The 27,179-nt window shown below is 45.1% G+C and overlaps 1 protein-coding gene across 10 annotated transcripts in view; it reads left to right on the forward strand.

Annotated features, from left to right (window-relative positions):
• Positions 1-27,179, forward strand: part of SLC35F4 (solute carrier family 35 member F4) — a 107,072-nt gene that overhangs the window by 78,405 nt on the left and 1,488 nt on the right. For 2 of the 10 annotated variants that reach the window (XM_035328376.1, XM_035328377.1), the window contains exons 2-6: positions 6,444-6,632; positions 10,763-11,060; positions 18,236-18,455; positions 24,369-24,494; positions 25,695-25,887. In XM_035328376.1, the coding sequence (XP_035184267.1) occupies positions 6,444-6,632; positions 10,763-11,060; positions 18,236-18,455; positions 24,369-24,494; positions 25,695-25,887 (1,026 nt within the window). The other 8 variants (XM_035328380.1, XM_035328381.1, XM_035328375.1 and 5 more) reach the window with 7 other exon arrangements.

Here is a 27,179-nt window from a genome sequence, read left to right on the forward strand (position 1 = left end):
GCTTCCTGCAAAGGGCTCTTCTCTTTTTTATTTCTTTCCCTCCTTCTCTCCTTCTTTCCTTCCTTGCATACCTTCAGGTGCCACGACAGGTGGAATCCCAGGTTGTTTTCACAACTGTCTTGTGCTATGTGAAGATGCTCCTGCCCAGTTCTGGTTGCCTTCCTTTAATTCTGAATTCTTCAGATCTCGTGGTGTTAGATGCAGATGCACTCAGCTCCTCATTAGCTCATTGTATTTCTTTTGCTCAAAGCCACTTAGAGCCTCATAGTTGGCATAGTTGCACGCATCCCTCTTTCAGTTTAGTGGTGCATCCTCAGTCTATAGCTACTGTCAGGTTTTCTCCCTGTTTATATATTACTTTAGATTGTTTTATTTTTTTCCCAGATCTTGTGTAAAGTGATATCAAGACCCATGGCTGTAATGTGCTGCAGTATCTGTATCTTAAATCAGGAGAATTTAGCACGCAGGGACTAGTTCCCAGGGCTGTTATCGTCATAAAGCCAAGGAGATGCAGGGCTGGATGAAGTTATAGATGACCTGGGGAAGTTATCTGTGTCATCCGTCCTCTAAGGCAGAGCCAGATACACCTTCATCACCCCTGACAGGTATCTCTGTCACTTGTCCCTGCTGTGAGGCTTTTTTTCAGGCACTTACTGATCACTGCAGTGAGAGCTTTCCCTCTCCCAGTGCAGGATGTGGCACGTGGCAGGGGTCTTGCCCCTGCTGTTGGCTGGTGGGAGGTGGGAAGCCAGGTGGGTGAGGTTTGGTTCCTAGGCATGAGACAATGGAGAGGGGGTGGTCTTCAGACTGTCTAACCTGGATTTCCTCCCCTGACCATTAGGCTGGTGACACGTGCAACGTGACACGTCCCTGGCCGGGCACCACGTTAGTTATGGGATGGCAAAATGTGAGTTATTTGCTGCCTCTTTGCTCACTTTGCAGCAAGGATAGGAGGACGTGCTGAAATCATTGAGATTTCTAATTGTGAGCGAAGTTTCCATCTGCTGATTTGAAATGAACTGTTGTGTGCAGACACTGAAAGGATAATTGGCAGAAATTGCAGATGGATGTCACAGTTAAACTACAACAGAAATATCTGCTTTTTTGCTTTCTGCTCTTGACAATAGTTAATCACAGTACAAGGAAAATGATGTGCACCAGCACTGAGTCATTTGTTTTTCATTAAAATCTGAAAATCTTGTTTTCCCCTCAGGCAAAAAAAAAAAAAAATAATAAATAATGCTGTAACCTTCTCATCCCCTTCAAACATAAAAACTTCCAAGACAAACAATAGTAAACAAACAGAGCATTGCTCTGAACAGGCGTCCTTGCTTAACTTGGCCACACAGGGGCCAGTTGCAGTGTCTCAGAAGGATGTCTTCAAATGGAAAGCACTGTTCATGTCTGAGATACAGTGAAATAATTTTTCTTCACAGGACAAAATAAGAGATGCTGGTTCCTCAAACCTCAGTGTAGCACACTGTCTGTAACATTACTCCGTCTATGGTTTGTTTGCTTGGTAGTAATGAAATTGTGGCTTCGTATCCTGAGCCAAACTGCTGGTTCTGAACTCATTAAAAGCTGGGGAGAGTTTGCCCTTGAATTTTTTCTTCGCAGGTCAGCTATTGTCCTCAGGTACAGCAGGGTATGTTCAGAACAGTTTTGCTTGCTGGTTGTACTGAGTTGTTGTGGTTTTATTCCTGCATAAGGAAGGACAGGATTTGATTTTACAAGGAATCCCTTTGGCTGAAATGAAATAAACTATGGAGCTAGCTCCCCGCTGGACTGGTAACGTTAGATAGCCCTGCCTGCAGCTGTGCGACAGTAGTCACAAACAACCTAATTAAAGCCATACCTACTGCTATCTAATGATGTTTTCTTGTTATAAAATGGACTGAATAAACTTTTCTCACCTCTACCAATAGAACTGGACCTCAGTTCCCGTTTCTGTTGGGCCACGTGCATTGGATATTTCCCTGGCCATAAAATTGATGTCATCCCCTTACTACGCCACGTTAAGACCAAATTCCATTGCAGAATCTCCAGCCCTCGTGGCTGTGAGCTGACTTACCAATGTGCACACGGCCTGCTGGAAACGGGCTTGTGATGTGTGAGCGAGGCCTTCATCGCGGCGGATGCTCACTCCATCAGGTAACGTGGCAGTGTAAAGGAAATGTTGTCAATTCTTTCACCGGTGCCCGATTTAGCAGGAACATTCGATTGACGTACTTCCCACATAACACCAGACTGGCTCCTTCCTCCATCCATCTGTCAGAACTCAGCAATTGTTTCCGCGGCCGTGGTATGAAGACATCATTTTGTCAATGCAGAAATGACATATTAGGAGGTGAGATTTTGAGCGCACAGGAGAATAAACATTTTGTAATGCTGTATGAATAACAGGCAGACTGGAGATGCCTTGACTGACTTGCAGCAGCTTTTCTACTGCCTAGCTGCAGTGGTAGCTGTGGGTGAGCATTCAGTGTGGGTGAGAATTCAATTATCTGTTTGAGAGGTTCTAAATTTCCGTTGGGGCAGTTTTAAGAAGAAAAGAAAAGAAAAAAAAATCAATTCTGTGATGACCAGGCCATAAAAGTTACTCCCAGGGCTACATTTTTATATGCCATTGATTGTTTTACTGGAAGTCTATTCAATCCATTTTTAGTAGCAATTTTGAGACCAGAAAAGGTGTTTCCAACAGAATGGCATATTTTTTAGTATTCAAAGCACTGTTGTCTCCTGATAAATATGTCCTATATCTACAAAAATAATCTGAAAGTTGTTTTGAATCTCAAAACAATCCTTTCTCTCTAAGCCTCCTGCGTAATAACGGTGTTTTGTGTAGCCTGAAGCCAAGGAAGGGGCAAATATTCTCACCGTGTGAGCTGCATGTGGAAATCTCTGTAGGAATGGAAAGCCACAAGTCATCGTCTGTCTGAGGGGCACGGGAGCTTTACAAGTGGATGGTGAAAATGGTTCTCAGGACACCTGTGCTGCGGGCTCCTGGTTTGACTCAACCCCGCAGCCGCAGCTCCTGGTGGCTCACCTCCTCCCGCAGCCTGGGCTTGGAACAGTGCTCAAGCATGTGGAAAGGAGAGGACTTGGGTGATATTCATCATGTGGTTTGGGGTAGCCACAAGCATAATTACCTTGCTAAAGGGAAGTGCACTGGAGTAAGTATGTACTACTTAATGCCAGACAAGGACAGACTGTTAGAAGCGTGCAGAAAGCCCCAGGTTCTCCTCGCTGCTTTTCCTTCAGTCTCCACGTGTATAGAAATGGCATTGCTTCCTAAGCTACAAAGTGACTGCGTTTGCAGGGCAAGGAAGAAGATTTCCTGAAATAGAATAATAAAAAGAATCTAAAAACGGGACAGAGCAAAGGGTTGTTTATATCTGATAATGAAAAGTCATCCTGTTGAATTTGATCCATTAAGTGCTTGATACAATCCTGTGTGGTCCTTCCCTGTTCTTCATTCCTTCCTTTGTCAAGTCCAGGGTCTGAGTGTTACTTTGACACTCAATTACAAGCTCCAGGTAATCTAGGAATACTTCTGGAAGCCAGGTCCAGCTGACTGGTGAGATTTTTTCCTCTTTGCTAGGTTTTTCGCAATCTTTTTCAGTAGCATCCTCTCTGGAGGGGGCATGGGCTCACCGCCTAAGACCATGGGGTCTCCGTAGGCATGTTGGGATTCATGTGTACAAAAGTTCAGTGGCAAATGCTGCTCTTGATGTCTCCTTAAGTTTGGAAGGTCTCCATGGATGCCTGTTTGACAGCTGGTAAATGCTTTGTGAGGCAAAGAGCAGGAGTCATGTATCATTCTCTAGCAGTACACACGTGCAGGGTTTCGCTGGTGTGTGTTGTAAAAGCTGATTTGTTGTCCTTGCTGCCGATACCAGGTTTGGACAAATTATCCCAGCACATATCTATTCACCTTCCCTGTCAAAGTATCTCCTTAAAATATGTTCAGCTTCAGTAGCACTAGATGGCCTAGGCTTTCTAACAGTAACAATGAAATATTGATAAATTGCCATGCTATCTGATTGCTTTCACATACAGAAGAAGATTTCACTAAATCAAGCAGTGACTTTCAATTAAATGCAATCTCTTGAATTGCAGTTTTGGTCTCAACTGCTGAGTTTCTCAATGTACAGGAAAAGATTGATGCTCCTTTATTGTACCAGATATAAATAACTCAGAGCTCTTTTTGCGTATGAGGAAAAATAGGTTTCCTTGAAATTTCGCTTGCAGATCATCTGCTAGACTTCTGCTGAGCGTAATGTGAATCTTGAGCTTGCTCTAAATTACCTGAATTGAGATGTAGCGTGTGTCTTTCAACTTAATGAAATCTCTTTAAATGAAGCATATCAAAGTGAGCAGCGATTTGGGTCGATGCACCTTGGCGGCAGATTCTCAGAGGACAGGCAGTCAGCAAGTGCTTTCGGAAAAAATCCCCTTCAAGTTGTGGACTGGAAAATTTCTAGGTTCCTTATTGAATATTTAGGCCAGAAAGTACGGATTGTCTTAACCTTGTGGAGACTGGAACTAACCTTCGGCTGTCGAATAAAGGTGTTGTGGTGCTTCTTGTGGGGTGACAAGTGGGAGTAAGGCTTGCACTTGGGAAATGAGCAGAACAAAGTCCTAGAGGGAACTGCACATCTCTTAATCTAAGATTTCTCCATTAGAAATAGATATATGAAGATGAAAACCTTTTTTAAAATTTTGAAAATATCCAGTAGACTCTAAAAAGTTCTGGAGAGATTGATGCTTACCAAACAAAGAGACAATATAGTGCTTAGACACCATATAGGTCGTAATCCTTCAAAATCAGCTTTAGTGGCTGTCCTGTTACAGACTGTGTTGTATCCCGCGGTGCTTGAATCTCTAGGGGCTTAGCTGCTGGTTCCGTCTACTTATTGGGTAAAAACTGAACTTGGAGGCTCTAAATTGGTCGAGAGGGCTTTTGTGTACGGTACAGTACATATGTCTCTGTCTTTGTGGTCTTTGTAGTTAGAGCTGGTGAAGCAAACATAGCTTTAAGCTAATCTTTGAAGATTATACGAGAGGCTATATGAGCCTCCTCTGGCATAAGAGTCTTGACTTCATTCATACAGCCTCCTAAATACTGAAATCGTGGCCTTAGAGTATACTTTTATGTGGTTGTTTGGCGTGGAGATATTTGCACAAAGGGTACTGAAATGGCTCGTGTCGCAATGCAGAATGTTGCCTTCTGAGCTGTTTGCCGTATTTGTCGCGTACTTGGCACCTTACATGTGGGGTTTGTGTCTATTTTTTCTATTCTTTTCAACGTGAGCCCTATGTTTGTCTTATTGAATCCTTCCAAGTCATGGCAAAGTCAGTGGCTGCTCTGGGTATATGTGACTCCTGTCAGGTCGGGTTAAGTCGTCACCGGTTGAAATTGCAGCTGCAAAAAAGTGCTGGGTGATCTCAGCTGACTATGAACACACGTGCTTACCAAAATGACCTCTCATCTCAACTTACTGACTCCGAAGAGGATTCTGATGTGCTGCTCGTGCATCGACCCCTTAAACAAGCACCTTCGATCAGTTTGGGAGCACACGGATGATGACCAGGCTCACTCTGCCAGATCCCAGCACCGTGATCCTTTCTGGTTTTTGCTGGTTCTTAGTACAGTCCTTCAAGCTCTTACCTGTGAAGTGCTGTGTCCTTCTCTCTGACAAACTTTTCATCTGGTGCCTCTGGTATTTCTGGGACCTGGGTCTTGTCCGCTGCCTTGTGCCTCTGCAAAGCCTCCCTGTGAAGTGCAGCATCGCGGTGTTGGCTGCACCTCGCGGCAGAAGAAAAAGCAACTTCTCTGAAGATGTGGAGATCCTGATGTGGGGCATGTAGAGACTCAAATCTGGCCTCTTCAGTGAGTTAGCAGAAGTCTTATCCTACAGAGCTGTCAGTGGCTGAGGTTTCATTCCGTGCAAGAGTCCCAAGGATCATTCTGGAGGATGGAAAAGGGCAGCCCTCCTATTGGGAGCCTCCCAGCACTGACCCCAGGAGGCAGTCATTCCTCAGCCCTTCTTTCTACCCTAGGGAAGGATGGTGACCTCTCCTTTTGCCTGATTCAGTGTCAGTGCTCAGGAAGGGGCCCACGTGAGTACAAATTCCTTTGACTGTTCAGACCCTATGGATGGAGCCATGTGGCTAAGGATATGCTGCAGTGCAGGGCTAGCATTTCTTCAGGGGAGAGACTGGTTTTCATACAACATCTTTTATCTATAAGGGGGGAGAGAGTTAAGTATTTATTTACTTACTTATTTACTTGATTCTGACCAAAGCTGAAAGCTTGATTTTTGCACTGTGCTTCCTTTCTCCCGCTGAATCGTTTGTATGCATTTCACTGACAGTGTTTGAAAGCCCCGCTTTCCTCCAGGGAGTTTACAGCCAAACTGATGCAAACTCTTTCTTCTCAGGTGCCTCACGATCATCTGTCATCCAATGCAAGCCAGGAGGCAACTGCCCCAGCAGACACAGAGGCATGACTAGGCAGCTCTCCCCTCTATCTGTTGCTGAAGATTCTGCTGCTCCCATTCTTGAGCTGCAGAATCGAAGTCCCTCGGGAATCTGTCGGCACAGCAGAGTCGAGAGGCAGAGCAGATCAGGTAGGCATAAACAGCCGCATTTTCGGCGTCACAGTATGCCTGCACGAGGCCTCTTTCGTCTGTTTTCTGAAAGGTGGTGCAGAGTCCAAACGTGCTGACATTTGTTTTCAGTGCTGCAAACCGCACAGCCACGTGAAACTCCTGTACCTGTGTGCGAACTGGGGGTAGGCAAGAAGGAAGCAAGGATGGGAGAGAAAGTTCTGGGCCTCACTAGGAACATAGGATGTGTTATCTGAGAAATCGTAAGGCCAGTAGGCACGGAAGATATTGAAAGGATGTACATTAGTACACAAGTTAGTCTTACAAGGTTTCCTCTGCTTCAGCCTGGCCAGGGACCAGGACCCTTAAAAGCCAGGCATTCACCATCTCAAAGACAATGACAACCTCAGCTCATACCACGGACGGTCTGATGAAGAGGAAGAGGAGGAGCAACAGGTGGAAGGATATCCAGGAAAGACCATCACAGTTCAGATCATCGATCAGCTGCGCATCAGGGCTTCCAGCAGGAACGTGTCACACTCTTTACTGCAGAAGTTTAGCTCAAATGAACCCGTAGGTATTGTGAACACTGACTTCTTCACCATGATGTCCATCTGTCATCAACGGGGGTGGTATGGGAGCAGTTACAATATGCAGCCAGAAACCTTTGAGTATGCTGAATCATGCTGTTGAGGAGAGAGCAGTTAAATGACTGAAGTAATTTTAACCATCCCAAGTTGTTTGGAAAAGTGTATATGTAGATACTGTAAGCAAAAAGGGGAAGAAGAACAGGCTGGATCTCCCTTGCACGCTGGAACTGGGGGAGATGAACCTGTATCTTGTCACTTCACCACCGATGGCAACAAGAGTCAGACATTTTCTGTCTTGTGTTGGAAAATGGAGGGATATTGTACTCCAGGAGTACTCTCTTGATGGAAACCCTCTGAAAATGATTGAAGGTGACGACTGCAGCAAGGAGTGGGTGTTACAGCATCTTGCAGTAAGGATCATACCTAAGATACCAGAAGACCACTCTGCTCTCATTTTTTTCACAGATATCAGGCTGAAATAATGCGCTACATGCTGGCACTAGGGTACATCCAAAATCAGAATCCATCTTTTCTAAGAAAGGAGTTTAGTCCACTTGAGAAAAGAGTAGTGCCTTGACATCATAATCTTCCAAATGTTTATTTTGCAATTTTTTAAGTTCCCTTTTCATGCATTCTTCCAATCTTCCACTCTTCCATTCCTCATCAGTGAGGTCTAAGTAGGACTGACCTGATAGGTAGGTTAACAAAGATGTTATTTTCTAGGATGTAGTTACAAAACAGTTAAGAGTTCAGGAGAAAAGCTGTAGGATTTGATTTTCCTCATCTCATTCTTTTGAAAACAAAAGCTTTTTCTGTTACCATCTTGTCACAGACATCACATGCAAAAATTACCTTACTTAGATGGAAAAGGACCACGAAGGGGTGTTTCTGCTAGCTGCCTTTCAGCATAATTTGCCACTGACATGTGTCTTCTTCATGTGTCATCTGCAGTGTCATCGACATTCTTCTCTGCCTTTTCATCCTTGTTGAGCTCTCAGATTGTTTCCATGCTCTCGACAGGTCTGTTGGTCTGTTTCAGGCTGAACTGTCGCCAAGGATTTCTACCACCTTGCTAACGGTAAAATGCTATTTACCAACCACTTTGGTTGATGAATGTGTTTTCTCCCTGATAACATACCATTCAGTATCTGAACAGAAGTACTACTTTCTAGCTCAATCCAGCCTCAACTTCATGACTTGGAAATCCTCCAACCTGTGTGTCTGCTTTCCATATGTCCTTACCCTCTTTGAGCTCAAGCCCTGGGATTCCTTTAAAAATATTTCTTATCTCGTCCTTGTGGATCTTTGGCCAAGATTTAGGTGTGCACGTCTCATGGATTTTGAAAGTGACTGTCAAGCTACTATGCCAATTTGACTGGGGTTTTCACTTTAAATACAGATATCTAGTCTAAGGGGAGAGAAGAGCCTCCAGTGGGACATATCTGTCTTAGATACATGAGGACAAGAGACACCTTTTCAACGTGCTTTTCCATTATCATTATGTAAAGAGGGGGCCTAGACAACGTTTTCAGTCTGGATATGCAATTATTTGCTAACTACATTACATGGGGTGAACCCTACCCATTAAGCACTTACAAAACCTCCCCGCTGCACATTTAATTAGGCTTAAGCTTACATAGGTCTTTTAAACCAAGCTGAGACTTGCAGAAAGTGTATGTTTCTGTGCCTTTCCCCGGCATTCAAACCTGTAACATCCAAGTCAAACGCTAATGATAGTGTCATGCATAGTAACAGCAATTACAGTGCTATTTGGTAATTGGAAAACCTAATGTGAAGATAAAGGTGCTTTAGTCTTCCATCATTGTATGATTACTTTAACTGTTAGCTGAAGGACTAATTACATGATAGCTTTGCTTAGCAGGCAAATCTGCAAGGGGATAGTACGAAATATATTCTTTCTAAACCATTCTAACTTGCAAATAAACTGTAATTTACTTCTTAATAGAAGATGCCAGTTATTATTAGTACTATAAAAATACCTATTTTCTCTCAGTAGCCAAAGAGAATGCTAAAACGATGCTTTTCTATTCAGAGCTCTGTCTGATTATCCTCTGCATGTTTTTAATAAACCTGTAATTTTATTTAAATTCTGGATTCACCACTAAACAGTGGAGCAGCTAAATGCTCATTATTTTGGGAAGAAAAAAATGCAGCATACAATTGCAATTACAGAAAGCTTCATGTCCAAGTTGGGAAAATTTTTGGTTACAAATGTACTCCCTGCTACGATGAGTGAGTGTTAGATGTAAAATTGGTCTAATTTCATAACTTGGAACCTCACTTTTACGTTTCTTTATGGCTGTAGCAGAAACAGTGGTATAAAAGGAAAGTCAGATCTGATTTTGAATTGTACGTTTCTCACATTTAAGAGTGTGTGCTCCCACTGCAGTAGATCTATGGCTCCCCTTAACATCAGCAATTAGATTGCTTCTCACACTATATCACATCAGGTGTCGGTGTGACTGGTAATAGTTGAAGGTAGCTGCCAGTCATGATTTTTAGAAGGAACTCCAGTTTCTTGTATCAAACCAACGCGATGTGTTCTAATGTGGTAAATGGTTGGAGCTCGCTGCTGCTGCATGGGCACGTGGACCTAAATAAATCAGGTGTTACTGCTGCCCAGCATCCAGTGCCATTGGATCGGTTGTTTTCGGCTGGGATCTGAAGTCAGAATACGATTCATGGGCTGCCTCTCTGGAAGGTATGTCTGGAGAGCAAGTCATTAGCCAGTGAGATTAATTCTCTACCCAGTCCTCAGTTCTGTTTCCAGTGATCTGCAGATTAGGTCTGCAAAGTACTGTATTAAAATGGAAAGTGACAACTTTCCAGTTCCTCCTGGGTTATCTTTAGAGGTTTATTTCCAGGCATGCCAAGCTTCGGTTTTGTCCAGTTTCCTTTTTTAACTTCAGAAGTGTAAATACACAAGCTCAACTGAAAAAAACAAAACACAACTGTCTCTGCTTTGGAATATAGAGCCACCAGACTGTTTCTTTTTCACCTCTCAGCCTGCAAATAAAAAAGTGATTTTTGAGTTAAAATCTTGAATAATAAGAACTTGTTTCTGGCTTCAGATGCACAGGCTCAGATAGCTTTTATGTTGCAAACATGCACAGTAATTGACTTTATAATGTAGCTGGCTCCAAGAGATGGAGCTCTATTCTAGGGGTTTGGCTGACCGAACGAAAGAAGGGCTGATAAGGCAAACAGTGGAAACAGCTTAGCTGTAATTCTCGTACCTCAGGCCTCTGTGTTGTGTTTATATTTTGTTCCTGGAAACAGCTTAGCTGTAATTCTCGTACCTCAGGCCTCTGTGTTGTGTTTATATTTTGTTCCTATCACCTTGAAGATAGTATTAATGAAGTATTTCTGAGCGGGATTTAAGTGTTTGTCAGGCACGCAGGAATTACAGAGAGAAGGCAGGGGATGGTTTGTGTCTGGATCGGAAGGGGAGATTTTGCTAAGAATTGTTTTGAATGCATTAATTACGTGTGCAACTCTTCTCTTTTTCTGTGTTTTGTATTTTTTTATTTTATAACCTAGGAGAAGAAGGAACACAAACGCACACTGAGAGCAGCAGCCAAGAAGCTGAGGGACAGACACGATGCCAATCTTGCACATCCACGTTTCTTAAGCTTATCTGGAGATTTCTGATCATTTTGTCCGTCTCTTCCTCCTGGGTCGGGACCACGCAGTTTGTCAAAATCACGTACGAGACCTTTGACTGTCCTTTTTTCATGACTTGGTTCTCAACAAACTGGAACATTATGGTGTTTCCCATTTATTATTCTGGACACCTTGCAACTGCACAGGAGAAGCAGTCTCCAATCAAAAAGATCAGGTAGGCTTTATCGTGGCAATATCACTTTAAGCAGCCTGATTTCTGTGGACTGACATCGCTGCTCTACTCTGTTTGACCCGTGGTGTCAGAAGACAGCTTGAAGGTCATGCTGCTAAAAATCTCATTCATAAATATCTTACAAAAGGCTAACAGATGAGTGATAAATTCTTGAATGAATGGGTAATTGATTTTAGAGGGTTTTTTATTGAGTTGGAAAGGTCAGTAATTTGCCTGTAATCTTGCCGTTATCTAAGATATCTATATTTTGTGTTCCTGTCTGGATCAGGCTTCCACTCACCATTCCTTAATCTCTCCTGGCCAATTTATGACAGAATGGCAGTACAAAGTGCAACCAAAACAACTCATGGTGAGGAAAGGATGTGAAGGCTTTGTTCTGTAAAGTTCCACATGGAAATAGCTTTTCCTCTCTGTTTCGAGAGGAATGGCTCTCTGGCCTCAGGCTTTCCATGGTTGCAAGCTGCAGTTGAACTCAGCCTCAAGTGCAAAGACTGTAGGAGTCTACAGTATTGACCATAATATTAGTCTGCAGGGGTGGAGATGTATAAATGCCCATTTCTTTTTAGACGCCAGCCTTCTTTTGGGGGACCCAAAGAAGGCATGCAGTCCAATCACCAGCACTGCAGCAGGACCAAGCTGGCTCATCTCCGCCCTGGCCAGTACTTAGCAAACCCATATCTAACCTGTTCTTGAGGCTTGGAAGTGCCACCACCTTCTGGGGCAGTTGATTTTACAGCTCCTCCTCCACTTCCTTTACTCTGCTGATCTGACATTGATGTAGAAGCTGCTTTAAAGGATGGAGATAAATTCAGCTTGCCAAGGTATAACATGCCTTGCCCATGAAAGAAAGGTATTCACAGGACAGTTTGGAGCTGGGTCCCATTTTTGTTACTCCGATGTAGACTTGCTTTGAAAACAATCTTACTGCCTCCAGCAGAATTGTCTGTTCTGCAGGGTACTGCAGGTCTGTCATTGAGCACTCTGGGAATTCAATTTTTGACTGTCAGAGCTGGAGTGTAGCAGGGCCAAAGTCTTCCCTCAGCTGCTTTTGCCAGGATCTGAGATGTAATTTGGCCCTAAATTATCATTTCTGTCAAATCAGCGTGGCTAAAATTGAACAGTTGCACTTAATTAACTGCTTCTCTGAAAACCCTGCTGCTTTGTACGTTAATGATGCCTTCATTGGGATTCTTTCTGGAGTATTTTTGAGAACATTAACCGTGTCAGCTTGGCTGCTGGGTATGGGGTAAAGTAATATCAAATGCAGAGCAAATAAGGAACGAGGTGAGAATAAATATCCCTGCAGATAGATCCTCTGCAGTTGGTTGGTTGATTACATATCCATCAGAACAAAGTTTTGGTCCAAACATTCGTGGCAGTGCATAATAAAAGCATGCTTAACTAACAGATGCATTTCCCAAGCTGTTAAGAGTTCAGCTGTTAAATTTGAGGACACATGCTTACATGCCCAGAGGAATTTCTGCACACAGATGCGAAGCTGGTTTGTGAATTTGTGCAAAGAAGAGAACAGTGCTAGAGCTGATGGGCTGGTGGCGAGGCACGTTCCCAGAGTATTTCCCATTCCAGATGTACTGGGGATGCAGATCCCAGGGAGGATCTGGCAAATAACTGCTGGCAAATGCTGACTTTATTATGGGGACCAGTCGTCTGTGCTGCACTATGACTTGACAAGCCAAACTCTGTCTGCTTAGATATGGGAATGGAAATCTCTTCAGGATGACTGCTTGGTTTTCTGACTTAAAGATGACTTAAAGAACTGAAAAGCATAATTTGTAGTATATAAATCCACAGAGTTATAGAAAGGTTTAGCTTGGAAAGGATCTGTGGAGGTCACGTAACCCAGCCTCCTGCCCACAACAGGGTTATTTTCCAATAGACCAATTACTTGTATAACTATTTGTTTGGTGGTTTTGATACTGTTCCTGCTACTGTTTATTATTATTATTATGTTTACAAAGGTGTGTTGTTGCTTCATTTGGTGGTTTTATTTCTGTGGAGTGAGCAGCCAGTTCCTGCCAGTAAAGCCTGTCCTGTAACGATTCCAGGCCTGCCTCAGAGTCCAGAGGAAATTTGCGTTCGTGTTTCTGGAGGATGTAGTTACTCACTATGAGCTTTAAAGACATATGACATCTTGTCCAGAAGATATCCCCAGTGGATCTGAACAAACAATGTCGAGGTATCTTGACAGAGACCAGAGATCATGCTAGTGACTTGCAGAGTGCTGCCCCAGGCTGGTAAAGCTGTATAGGGCCATTGTTACTTTTTATGTCTCAACAAATAAATCCCTCTTGGAGGGATCGAAGTCTCAGTCTCCAGCTTTACATTGGCTTTCTGAAAGGGCTATAATCTTGCGAGTGTAAATTGTGTGTTTCTTACCTTTCAAAAGTTACCTTAGAGATTAAATTGTGTGGTCTCAAAAACTAACTCACAGTTATTACCTCCCTGCTGCATTTCTGTGAAGTATCTTCGTTGTCTTCAGGTGGAAGACACAGCTCTTTGTCTCTCCCCAGTGTTGTAGATAACAGGCATGTCCCACATAATACAGACCATGAAATGTGAGAGTCCTTGCCATAGCCATGAACAAAAAGTTCTGAAGCTCAGCAGTGGGAATTTTAACCCTGCCGATATTTACCACAGCAGAAAGCACTTCACAGGCTTGGCGTAGGATCCTGATAGAGTTATGGCTTGGGTTAGGTGGAAGATATTTTCAATGTCAAGAAACTTTGCCTCCCCACACCCTGTCTTGGTTTCTCAAGGACAAATTCTATAATGTACAAAGGCTTTCTGCCAGAATATAGCTCTCTGTAACAGCAGGTGCTATGCAGCCTAAAAGCACTGGCTAGGAAGAGTGTTGTCAGTGTGGCTTTGAGGAAAGATGAACATGTTGGGAAGAGCTGGTTTTCTAGGAAGAAGGGCAACAAGATGTGAGCCTCACTTGAACTAAATAGAGCCCAAAGTGGCTGATGTTTGCTGTCTTCTGCCATCTGCAAGTTTGTCACCTACAAATCCTTCCATCGATGTTGCAGCAGTAGCTCGTCCCAGCTTCCTCAGCCGCTTCTAGAATAGTGCTCAAGTCTGGATCTTCACTGCAAAGGTCTTTCCAGAGGAAACATGAGGATCTGTGTTTCCTGAAGCTACCCCAAATGGGTTAATGGTAAGGAGGAAGACCAACAGCACAAAAACAGGGCTTCCCTTGGGCCATTCCTGTTGGGAGACAGCATTCCTGTGCTTCTGGAGCCTGACGTGGCTTCTGTGAGAGGCTCACACAAAACTGGGATCTTTCAGGAATGACCGCGTTCTCATTTTGTGTCTTGTCTGGAAAACAATTCAACATGTGCTAAACCCCAACTACTGCGGTGTCCATCTCCTGAGATGGAGCTAGAAGACATTTTAGTGCAGCAGGTGCCAGCGTTGGGACAGAAGGACCGAACGACATGGAAACAACTCGTGCTAACAAAAGGTCTCGCAGTGCTTCTCGCTACCCCCATGTCACTGGTGGTCCTGCCAAGTATTACTCTGGATGCTGTAATTACATTCCTTGTATTCATATTACCCCAGGTAGCGTCTGTTAGCTCTGTGTTTTTTCTGTAAGCTGTTTTAAAACCAGCTGCTGCATTACACTCCAGAGGCTGCTGTGCGTCAGGGGTGAATAAACCTATTCTTCTGCAGGCTCTGGCATCAGAATAGCGACGAGGTGGTGCAGGCTGTTCGCTGGGTGCCAGAGGCAAAGCTACACGTCTGCCTGAGGTGCTGTAATTCCTGAGAGCATGGCATGCTGCCCAGAGCTGATGGCTGAGGGCTACCTGCAAATAAAAGGAGCTATTTGTGTTAGAGGGCAGGTTTTAAATAGACTTCTTGTGCATTTGGAAATAGTTTGTGTCATAGTTTCAGGGTCAGCTGCCCTTAGATCTGTCTCTGCCTTTAAGTCAACAGCCTGCAGATATCTGTATTGAGGAGGGATCTGCCGAGCCCTCTCCCCTGAGCACAGGGTTTTAATCACTGTCATGTCCTGATGACTTCTGCAAGTTTAATTTTAGTTGCATGCCAAAGAGGCTGAGTTAACCACTGAGCAGCCAGCCTTCACAATGCCCGAGGCAATCTCCTGTAGACATGGATGGGGAAATAAAGTATTCGTCCCATCTTCTTACTCGCTGAGCATTATTCATCAGGCACTCGGAGCTCTCCTGGGCACAGAGGTGAGTTCATCTGGTCTCTGTCTTGCTCAGCACGACCCTGCCACAAATTTTTGCTGCCTTTTTTTTTTCTTCTTCTTTTAACTGACAGATGAGGAACCACTGGCCTCTGTTTTGTCTGGTCACTGCATTCTCCTGTGCGTGATGAAGGCTCCTTGATGTGCTTGAACAGTTCATTGCCTGGGGCATGTGAAGCTTTTCCAGATTTCTTTCCCTAGTTGTGAATTTGTGTTCTGCCCTCCCACTGCTTCTGAGAACTCAGAGATAAGCGATGTGCTTGGCAGCGCCACAGCTGTCTCTGCCAGATAGCCGACCAGCCCAGAGAGCCCAACCCAGGATAATACAAAACTTGCCGAGGCTTCCTCCTTCCAAGGATTCACAGAGAGGACGTTTTGGACCTCGTCCTCCTGGCTCTGCTCGGAGTTTTTATGGGTGCAGACACCCTGGAGATCTACAGTTCAAGAAAACCCAACACAGTCTGGCAGCTCCCCCCTCTACCACCCCTTTTTGACTTTTGGAAGCTGTGTGCCCTCCCCATGGACAGACGCGCAGAAATGCTGGGCATATTCCCAGCGTCTCGTGCGTAACTCTGGCCCAGCCGGCCTCCAGCTACAGCTGCCGGTCCCTTTTATCTGCTCGCTCTCAGTGCCTCACCTTGCCAGGCACGGGGATTACAGGGATATAATTTCCCATGGCACATTTTTAGAAGAGCTTTTCCTGCTGCCACGGTGACGTGCTCGGATGATCTTGCTGTTGCCTTTGGGATAGTGAATTGTGCCCTGCGTTATTGCAAGCAGCCCAAGCACCTTTCTCTCTTTTAACATAGCACAAGCTTGTTCCCTCTAAGACAGATCCTGACAGCGTCTGTGGCAGGTTGCATTTACAACCATGTAACGATCTGCTCGTGCATCTAAATCGATGCAGAATTCCCACTGGTTTGGACATCAGGCTCTGTACAGGTCTACAGCTCACAATTCAGATCTGTTCTTGACAAGGCAGTGAGCACCAGCCCTGGTGTCATGTAGTGCAGGTATGGTGCATCCAGGTCAGAGGCCATCTGTCTGAGCTCAGAATCATCTCTGCATTTACCTGAGTCTCATGGGGAGAAAAACATCTTTTAAACATCAACTGCTACATCTGCAAGCCAACAAACATTCCAGTCTTCCACCGGTGAGTCCGTTCTCAGACAAGGAGTTTCATCACATTTAACTCCTGTGGAAATCAGTGGTACAACAGCCTACATTCAAACTTAGGCATTAATTTGTTTGCTTCACTTCATTTGCGTTGCATCTCAGGTAAATGATACACACCACTGGCCATTCTTTTTCCTTGTAAAACATTTCTGTTCACACCTATAGGAACAGGCTGACTTCTGAGAATGGCTAGGTCAGAGTGAAGGAGATAATTAGCAGATCCACCTGCCTGAGCATTAGCTTGTTGCACACACCAGCACGGAGTTTGAGAAAGGAACTTATTATTACCAAAAACGACTGCTTTGTACCCCGGGTCATTTTAGTGGCAGCAGGGAATGAGTAGTTATTAAGTAAGACATAGCTCATCTCACGTATTATGTAGATGCTATTATTCTATTTTCCCCAAAATGAAATGGTTTCTATTCGTAACAGTAAAAAAAAATAATAAAAAAAAAATTAACAGTTCAACTCCCCAAATTTAGGAAAAGTGGTTTGGGACACCTGAAAACAACTCTGTCTATAAAAGAAAGATCAAAACTGGATAATGATTATCCTCCCACCTCAAAAACAAACAAAGACAAACCACCACCACCACCACTAAGCCCTCAGATGCTTTTGGCTCTGTTTTGCAATGCATTCTTTGAAGTTGCTCATTAGTTCCACGTTGTCGGTATTTTAGGAATTTTCCAACCACAGCCGTGTTTGGCTGCGAATGTTTTGGGGCTCCGAGGCCTCGTGGGATTTCAACAAGTCCCTTAATGTTGCGCCGTAATGATGTGTTGCTGTTTGATGGTGGTGCCTTGGTTTTCTCCCTCAACATTTTGGTTTTGTGATGCGTTCCCGTGTGGGACAACCCCTGTTTTATACAGACATGCCAGCGAGCCTGCACTGAAGTCAAGAACTGAATCCTACCACGGTATCTCGAGGAATCCCTTTAACCGAGCACACAGGCGGTGGATTTGCTAAAAATTGGCCTTTGCAGTTGGGAAAGGTAGAGGTGGGCAGCCTTCTGAGCTGAATTCTGTTTCTTGAAATCCTAAGAAGCAAACGGCTCACTCAAGTTATGTGTGTCACACAGCTCTAGCTTGAGCTAGAGGGTTTTTTTTTGCAATTTGATCCACAAAGAGAAGTCTTTAAGTGCACACAACTTTTCTCTCTACAATAAAACACAGCTGTAAAACACCCTGCCCTTCCCCTTTCCTTTCTTTTCCCAGACTCAGCCCCATCAGCTCAGCCCCACTTGTGGTGGGTGCCTGTCCCCCTGCGGCAATGCGGCTGGCAGGGTTTCTGAGTATCCCGGGCGATTCTCAAAGCTTACTTGGCTGTAGACTAGAATATATTTCAATAAAAATAAAAGCAGGTTTCAGAGTAAAGCAAGAGAAAAATTGTCAAGCTGAAGGAAAAAAAAAAATGCAGTTATAATCATCGTGTTCACGGCCTTGGAGGCCGAAGCTGAGAACTGTCAGTGTTTTATAGATAACCTTCATTTGTGTGAGCGAGGCCCTGGGATCGTGGTTGCACACAGTGTGATTATTCCAGGTAAGTTACTTTGCTATTTGGGAAACTGCTGTTTGAGAAAAATGTAGGCTATTTGCTCTATGTGAATTACCCAATACTTTCTTAGGGGTGCGCAGAGTAGTTAAGAAAAGCACTTAATCGGGTGCGATAAAAGTCTAATGAATGTCTGCTGTGCTGGAGTGAATGCTAAGCACAATTCTAGCTGAGCTTTTAAACTCTTTTCTTTCCTTAGGGAATGCAGTCGGATTTTTGGTGAAGACGGTTTGACGCTGAAACTCTTTCTTAAAAGGACTGCTCCCTTTTCTATTCTGTGGACTTTGACTAACTACTTGTATTTACTGGCTTTAAAGAAGCTGACAGCCACAGACGTCTCTGCCCTGTTCTGTTGTAACAAAGCTTTTGTCTTCTTGCTTTCTTGGATCGTGCTGAAAGACAGGTTCATGGGAGCAAGGGTAATGACATGCCTGATTTTCACCTCTCTTGTTTTCATCCCTACCCTTAAATCCATAAGCTATCGTGCTTCCACAGTGCTGCTGCATTATGGTATGCATACGCCATGAAACCATCTCTCATTTTGATTAATGATGCGAACCTGAGCCTTAAGATCAGTTAGGGATGTCAGACCCCAGAGGTAGCACAAACTTAGCTATTACAACCAAGTGTAATTAGATGAATTAAAATAGGAGGACTTCCAAATTCCTATAAACCTGTTCTGTCTTGGGTTACAGTGCTGAAGGGCACTCAGTTTTATTTTAACCTTAGTGATAAATGCTTAGGTTCTAACCAAAGCAATTTTATTAGTTCTTCGAACAGTTTTATTTTCAATAAGTAGCATATTTTCTTATTCCATCCTATCACATTTTACACACACATACCCCTCCATACATGTGCCAAATAGGGTTTAAAAGTGACAGCAGCTGCTTTGCATGAGGGTGTGTTTTTCATTAAAGCCTTACAGGACACACTGACAGTAATACGGAAATGTTTTAGTCTTGAAAAGGCACAAAAAAAACTCAAAATGATGTGCGCATGGACCTGGGGGAAAGCAAGCATGTTTCCTGTAATTTTCTGTACCCAAAAGTCCTAGTAGGCAGCAATTTGACTTGTTGCCTTTATATCTTGGCTAAGGAGTAGGTATGCCTTCTGCTGTTTCTGCCCATGCAGATTGTCCCACTGAAATGAGCCAAGGCCTCATGGTCTCGTTGGGTACAATCTGTACTGAACTGCCAAGGGCCTTGAACTTAATTAGGGACTCCTGGGGCAGGTTCGATGCCTAGGACCATAGGGGCAGTTGGATATAAGTTCCATGGAAAGCGTGGGGATTTGGGATGCTCATCCAAATGGGCTTTATGAAAAATGACAAAGATACCAACATTTTTGGTTAATAGTGAGGTAGAGGGGCTCAGAAAGGAAAGGACAAGGCATCCTGACTCACAGGCAACTCATCTAGCCTCCAGAGCGGAGAGCAGCACACTGAGCAGAGCTCTGTGCTTGGCCTTTGGGAACAGAAGAGGGAACTGTTTGATGTAAAACAGTTCCTTGGGTCTCCCAGCAGGACAGGACTGGCTGGCTGGTTGGACATGGCATGGAGGCTGAGCATCAAACACCTGCATGTCATCACACGAGCAAGCTCTCCTTTGGGTAGGGATCTGCCGGCAGGGGGTTGTTGGACGGGCTCAGTGGAGGGTCCGTGCCCCACCAGGGTCAACTCAAAACCAGACCAGACAAATTGAAGGAGATTCCCTGGTGTTTCATAGACCTCGGCCATGGTTCCCTTGAAGGTAAGGACACGGACATTTCACCCTGTGGTGCCAAAGCCAGATATCTGTACATCTATTTCATAAAACGTAAAAAGCTCAGATGAGTGTGACCTACTCTCATGCTGATGCCTAACTCAAAGAACAAGCAGGGTCTGAGATGCTCAGTTCTTCTCGACAGCAGTTATCAGGAGCACTAACTTCTGAGGCTGTACTTCCCTCCCCATCTCTAGATCATCTCAGCCTCCTGCTGTTATTACTCACTTGTGCAAGGTGCTACAGAGCCCCGCAGAAAAAAATAAAAAATTGTATACCTTTTAAGCTACAGTTTTTGTCTAAATCAGCCTCTTTCTAGAATAGCACACACAACTATTGTATTTCCCTAGCCCACTCTTAAAAAAAAAAAAACTCAGGTAAAAAATACCAAGGCTTTCCTCAGTTATTAGCCATTTGCCAGTGACTGAAGAAAAATTGCTATAAATATGCATTGGTATTAATGCTGTAAACACCGCAAGGTTTATACAAAAATCCTGGCAGAAGAAGTGAAGAGCAAATCCTGCACATAAAAGAAACTGGTTTTGCTGCTAACTGGCAGATTCTGTATGCAGCGTGCTTTAAAGGGCAATTAGCAGCGTTTTCCAGCAGCCCTCCTGCCAGAATAACACTTAATGATGTTAATAACCATGCAGGAAAGTGTTTGAGAACTGAAATACGACAAAGCAGCACGGCCCCAGCCTCGTGTGCTTTGAATGCATCTACTCCTTTTGCTCCCGGGGCTCTCAGACAGCAGGTGTAATTAGGTTATTTGGACAGCAAGGGGACGAGAAGAAATAAGGGTAATGATATACTCTGAGCCAGTGTTTGTACAGAAGCACTCAGCAGCCAGGAGCACAGCCAGGTTTTTTTCAAAGGAGCTCAGCTCCCAGCAGCTCTTTCAGAGCTGTGGAGCCGCAGGGCATGTCTGTGGCGCATCGTGGTGGGGAAGCAGCCGGTGCGTGTACCTGAGACAGCTTTTGGCTGCCTGGGCTCGAGAAGCAGCGGCCGTGACGGCTCAGCAGCTCTGCAGCAGATTGCCAGCATTGCCAGCTCCCTCCTGGTGCCCCGGTCCTGGAAAAGCAGCTGCTGGGAGCTGGGTTTTCAGGTGGGTTGTCTGAAGACCAACCCATCATGGTAGTCACCTTATGGTGCAGCATAGACCAGCTTGTGGAAGCATCAGCTGGCTGCAGGAGGGCTGCAGGGGCTCCACGCAGCTGCCCTGGCTGCGTTGAGCTACCTGGAGTAGCTCTGCAGTGCCCTCGGCAGGGATGCTGTGACGTGGGAAGGAGCCTGCACACAACCACAGAGAGAGGAACTCACACTGGAAGAAAATTATACACATGAAAATTATATATACAGCAATGAACGTGTACCTATTTACCTATAAAAGTGCAAAGAGTCAGAGCTTCAGTGCAGGTAGACCCTCAGCCACCCTGAGCACCTACTGCACTGCCCAGGGAAGCGGCACAGCCCCTGCCTGCGCCATAGCCTGGTTTGCTTGGCCACTTGTGAGTGTCTCATGAATTAATAAGGCAGCCTGTATCCACGTTACGCTGGGACTTGGGGAAGTCCAGACAGCTGTAGCACAGAGCGAGCACAAATATTTAAAATACTTGATGTATTTGAATAGCTCTGTTGGTTTATGATGCTTAAGCTGTAGCCATGTTTCCATACTTGAGCCTTTGGTTGTGTTTCATCTGTTAAGCTGAATTAATGCCTGTTAGGTGGGTGAAGAATGGTCTGGGGACAGTTTTCCCCCCAAAAAAGATTGTCTGTAGGGTGAAGGCAGATTTCTTTACTGCAGCACCCCATTTTCTGCTATGCTCCACGTGGAAAAACTAATGTTGTTGACTAAATCTTAGTTGGCCCAGCTCTCTTCCAGGAGAAAAAAAAAGAAAGAAAAAAGAGGCAGGCTAATTTCATTCCTTACCTAAGAGGCTCCAAAAGAAAGTTACTACACTCCTCTGTTAATTAAAAGCTTCGCTTAACGAGCTGTCAGCTACAACAACCGGCTTTGCTTTGTGACCTTGCTGCTGCTCGTCAGCTCACAGCAGCCTGCAGGATGTACTCGCAGGTTTCTAAAGCAAACACACCACAATTGCTAGGCAGAGGTCAACTGTGCTAATGCAGTGATGTGTAATTTGCAGGAAGAGCTCCGAACATGAAGTTTAAATAACGTTCTCGCTCTTTGCCCATATCAGGTCATATTTATCTGAAATCTCATGAGATGATACTCCGTAGTGTCCATCATTTTAATAGTTTCAGGGGAAAAGGCGGCTGGCATTCTGAATCGTTGATTAAATTAGGAAGCTGTCTCTCTGAATTTGGTGTGGTCAGACCGGGGAGGTGTTTTTCCCACCAGGAAGGATCTCCCTGTGGGGATGATGGATTTACTCCCCACCCCTAGCACAAGGCAAGGTTTCGTTTGCTGGGTCTGGGTGTTAAATCTTCATCCTTTCCATTTGGAGAAGGGCATAGCTATCAGACTTTTCTATTTTGACTTATGGGAGATACTGCTTGAGATATTGCTGCTGAAGGATTGCAGCCGACAGCTAAAACGCTACGTCTGAATTTATGTGCGAGGCAAGATGGATAACGCAGCCTCAGATCAAAACAGACATGCAGCGCAGCAGGGCAAGGGGGAGGCTTCTGAGGACTAATAGGAGGTGTCGTGCTGGCTTCTGAAAGGTCCTGGGTCTATTTCTTCATCGCTTCCAGGCTGGGCCTTGGTGGTGTTCGTATGCTAGAATAAACCATAAGGAGGAACAGCAGTATTACAGAATTATTACACAGTCTATCAGGGAGTGTAATGATAGGACAAGGGGAACAGTTTTAAGTTAAAGAATGTAGATTTAGGTTAGATATAAGGAAGAAATTCTTCGCAGTGAGAGCGGTGAGGCCCTGGCGCAGGCTGCCCCGAGGAGCTGTGGCTGCCCCATCCCTGGCAGTGCCCAAGGCCAGGCTGGATGGGGCTGGGGCAGCCTGAAATGCCGCTGAAACCCATTCTTCTAGGAGAATTTAAGTTTAGTTTACTCACAGGTCCTTGGATAGAAATAGGCTTGAGGTCAAATTCACATTGCTGTATCGTGGGTGCTGGTTTGTGGTCCCGTGCCACCCCTGCCCTGAGTGCTGCAGGGGGAGCAGCAGAGGGTCAGCTCTCCCAACACCCAAACTCACTGAAGCAGTGAGGCCAGGTTTCCATTTAGGCCCTGGAAAATGCAGCAGGCTCCCCTGTCTGCCTCGATAGGCCGCAGGTGAGGGTCCTATGTCCTCAGGTGGCAGTCTTGGGGGCACGAAGGGACTCAGCCCTTCTCCAGAGGGACCTGTTATTCAGGAAAGGGGAGGGAAGCCACCTTGCCCTCTCTTCCTGAGGTTTACCCAAATCTAATTGAACCTTTGCATTACACCTGAGAGATGTGAGTATATACGGGACCCCAGCCCTCACCACTAGGCTGGGGGGACCTGAATTTCAAACGCCAGCCTTGAAGAGGACCCAGAGCCACGTCTGGTGCATCTGGCCTGTGGGAGGCACACGTGGCTACACCACAGAGGATAACCACATTTATTTCTTAGCTTGTAGGAGCGGGGAGGGCCCTCCTTGTCTTTCTCACCGGGGAGTTGTGTGATTTAATGGCTATCTGATGACAGAAAGGTGTCTGATCCTTAAATACTGCTGCTGATTCTGTAACAGCCAAGCTTGGGTATCTGCAGTTGTGCATCCTTTTCTCTACGCCGAGCTCTAGTAATGAGCGACTTTTTTGATAATGACAGAATGTTTAATGTCACAGTAATTCTTTTTGAATCTGTATAAAAACCTTTCAGAAATGGAGCTGTAATTTTCCACAGGTCTGATGAAACGTGTTTTCCTTTAGGTCTGTGGAAGTTAATTATTCAGCACCTTTGAAATTTAGACTCTGTATTTACCTTCTTAGAGCAATTAGGCAGAGAGAAGGAGTTTTTCAAGGAACAAAGTATGGAGGGATCCCTGGCACTGCTTGGAGTTCCTAGGAGTCAAGACCCAGGATTTCAGACATGGTGCGGATACTTAGTCCTGTTCTTTGTCCTTGAAGTTTCTTAAGCTCTGTCTTCAGATGAGGGACACACACATAAACAACAACAACAACAACAAAACAACCACCAACACCCCCCACAAACCAAACCAAACCAAAAGGAAAAAAATAAAAAATAAAAAAATACCAATGATGAAGGCTTCTTAAAGACACACAACTCAGGGATCAGTCTCCTGGACTGCTGAACAAAAGGATAGGCCATCAAAATGCTTGCATTTCAATTCAAATTGGTCAAATTGCTGGCTTTGATGAATATTTGTACCCTAGTAGAGTTGAGCACAACATCTTACAATTTCTTGGAGTCATATCTCCCAGGTGGATGCCTTTTGTTATGTTTTTTGCTTCTCCCAACAGTTCATAACCACCTATTTAAGGAAAATGGGTAAGGCTTAAAGTCGGAGCGAGCAGCTAGCCACACTCATTGAAACCCCACGCAGCGATAATCTCTTCCCGTGTAATGAAACTGCAGTGAGCTTTACGTCGCTTTGCTTTGTCTGTGCAGATAGTGGCAGCAATAATGGCAATCACAGGAATCGTAATGATGGCATATGCAGATGGTTTCCAGGGTGATTCAATTATCGGGGTAGCATATGCTGTTGGATCAGCCTCTACATCTGCATTATATAAGGTAGGTCACAACTGTTTATTGATATTCTTATTTCTGTAACGTTGGATGTTAAAAACACCCAAGTATGAAGCAAATCCCTATGAAATAAGTGCTTGGTTTTATTCACCCCTCCCACATCATTCACATTGTGCCCGGGCAATGTCACAGCATCAGAAAATTTACTAGGAGGGCAATTAGTTTGGAGCTGCCGAATACTCAGCGTGCCTTTGCTTTACGAGCCTTTAATGAAATCTCCATTATTATGCTGCAAGGGGTTCGGTATCATGTTTTAATCATTCCCTGCCGCCGCGGTTTATTGACACCGTTTCGAACGGGCTTGCCATATGCAGCGGGAGGAGAGGGAGTATGCGGCGAGCGCCGCTCTCCTCCAGCGAGGACAGATGTCTCGTCCCCGGTCCGCAGTGCAGCTCTCTTGCATATTCTGCTCTCGTGCCAGGCTGGGAGCCCCTGGTGCAGCCTGTGCCTTGCAGACGCGCGGCGCTTTGCCCCTGCTGTGTGAAAGCAGTGGCTGCCCTTGAAGGTGAGGGGTGGAGAAGGGAGGGACGTCTGACCTAGAGACGGGTTGGGCTAAAGGTGGCTGTGGTTATGGTCAGATCAGGGAGGGCAGAGTGTGTGTGAAGATGAGCAGAAGTTTAGGCTTGGTTGTAGCAGGATGAGAAATTCCCTCCTGGTTTTAGATTTGCTGTCTCTCTGATAAATTCATTGTGAGCATCCGTGAGTCCCTCAAAGTGTCTGAATTTAGGGTTGTCTAGGGCAAATCCTCCACAAGGCTCGTGCTGCCTTGCGGTGAGTCTGAAGCAAGTTTCTCCAGGCTTGATATGCCTCTCACAGCCCCACTCCAGTAACTTTCACTGCAAGGACCACGTTGTCTTTGGCTTCATAATTACACTTCACCCCTCTAGGCACTTTGTGCTAAGCTTTGTTGTACAGGCTCAACCTTCCCCCTGATAATAACAACACAGTGTCTCTCGTTGTGCTAAAATGCAGGTAAAGCAGAAATCTTCCCAAAATCTCCCTTGCAAAACTCTTCTTTAGAAAGTCTGGGAGAGAAAGTAAAAGTCTGGGCTATGGCAACCTGTCCTGGTCAGGGCTGCCCCTGTGCCCGGCTCTCCCCAAAGGAACAGAGGACCCCGTGCAGGAGGACTTTGCTCTCCAGGACAGACGTGAGCCTAAACCCCTCCTCTTTCCTCTCCATTGCAGGTTTTGTTCAAGATGTTTCTTGGCAGTGCAAACTTCGGGGAGGCCGCTCATTTTGTCTCCACCTTGGGCTTCTTCAATTTAATTTTCATCTCGGTTACCCCCATCATACTGTACTTTACCAAAGTGGAGTACTGGTCGCCGTTCTCTGCCGTGCCATGGGGTTACCTGTGCGGAGTGGCTGGCCTCTGGTTAGGTATGTGGTAACACACGTACTCATTTCTCTATTTCCTCCTCCTGCCCCTGGTACCAAGTGAGCCTCAGGCACAAACATTTCCCCCCTGATTAAGCAGTGAAACTCTCACAGGTGAAATCTGGTCCCAGTGCAAATGGGTACTCCTTGATGAGTGAGTAACAATTTCACAGGAAGCCTTAACACGAATCTTTGTAGCAGAGAATAAGCACGAAGCAGCCTTACTGATTGTCCACGTCTCATTTTCATGTTCCTACGGTGTTTTTATTGATACTTCCCTGTCTCTGGCACAGTCTGATCGCTATAAATCGAATTTCAAAGGGCTGCATGTACTCAGGCAGCTTCTGGCATGTGTTGATGTGGACTGGTGTGCACACACCGATATGGGAACCCGCTGGGGTGGGTGGGACACTTTGTCTGTGTCATTTCATGCAGCCTCCACCTCCCCTCCTGTCTTCCGCAACACTTCTTTCAGAGCCCCAAAGGCTATCCCATAGCCAGGCAGAATAGCTATTGGATTCAGCCCAGGGTGTTTTAATGTAGAGGTATAAGAACATACTTTCCTTTACAAAAGTCTCTATTATTTCATAATTGAAGAGGTTTGCCTCCACTGCAAGTATATTAGATGGAAACAAAGAGGATGCCATTGCCAGTACGTAGCCCATGATGCAGCCATCCTACGGGGTGGCAGGGCTGAGGTGTTGAGAGCAAGCCTGTGCCACTCCTTGAAGCAACTCTAACCTGAGCTGCAGCTTCTCTGTCAGCTCCCAAGGGAAAAAAATATAGGGATGACTTACCACCCAGAGCACCACCTGAAAATATAACCCCAAGCAGGAGGAAACAGCATGGTGGAGCAGACAGACCTGCTCCTTCCACACAGGGGACTGCCACCTGCAGAGGAGGAATGTTTAGGGAGTGCCACATTGCTCAGCACCAGCTTGGCTCTGAGAGCTTGCTGCCTCCCTTGCAGCAGCCGCCTAAAAGATGGTACAAAAGGGAAGTTTTACAAATTGCTTATGGTATCTCAAGAAAATTGAAGCTGGCTGGGAAGACTGTTATTAAAAACAAAACAAAACACCCCATAAATCCATAAATTAAAGGTGTTGAGCATTTGTACTCCTCTCAGCTTTCAGCTTGCCTTCAACATGGCAGCAAAACCCTGGTCTCACTACAGCGTGCTTTATAACTTCACGGGGTAATTGTATTTAGTGTCCATCAGAGTATGGGTTCCCTGCTGCTATCACCCCATCATAGTCATGGGGTCAGAGCGGAGGAAAAATGCCTTGTTCCAATTT

The sequence above is a fragment of the Oxyura jamaicensis genome, chromosome 5, assembly GCF_011077185.1.
Source record: "Oxyura jamaicensis isolate SHBP4307 breed ruddy duck chromosome 5, BPBGC_Ojam_1.0, whole genome shotgun sequence".
Taxonomy (NCBI): domain Eukaryota; kingdom Metazoa; phylum Chordata; class Aves; order Anseriformes; family Anatidae; genus Oxyura; species Oxyura jamaicensis.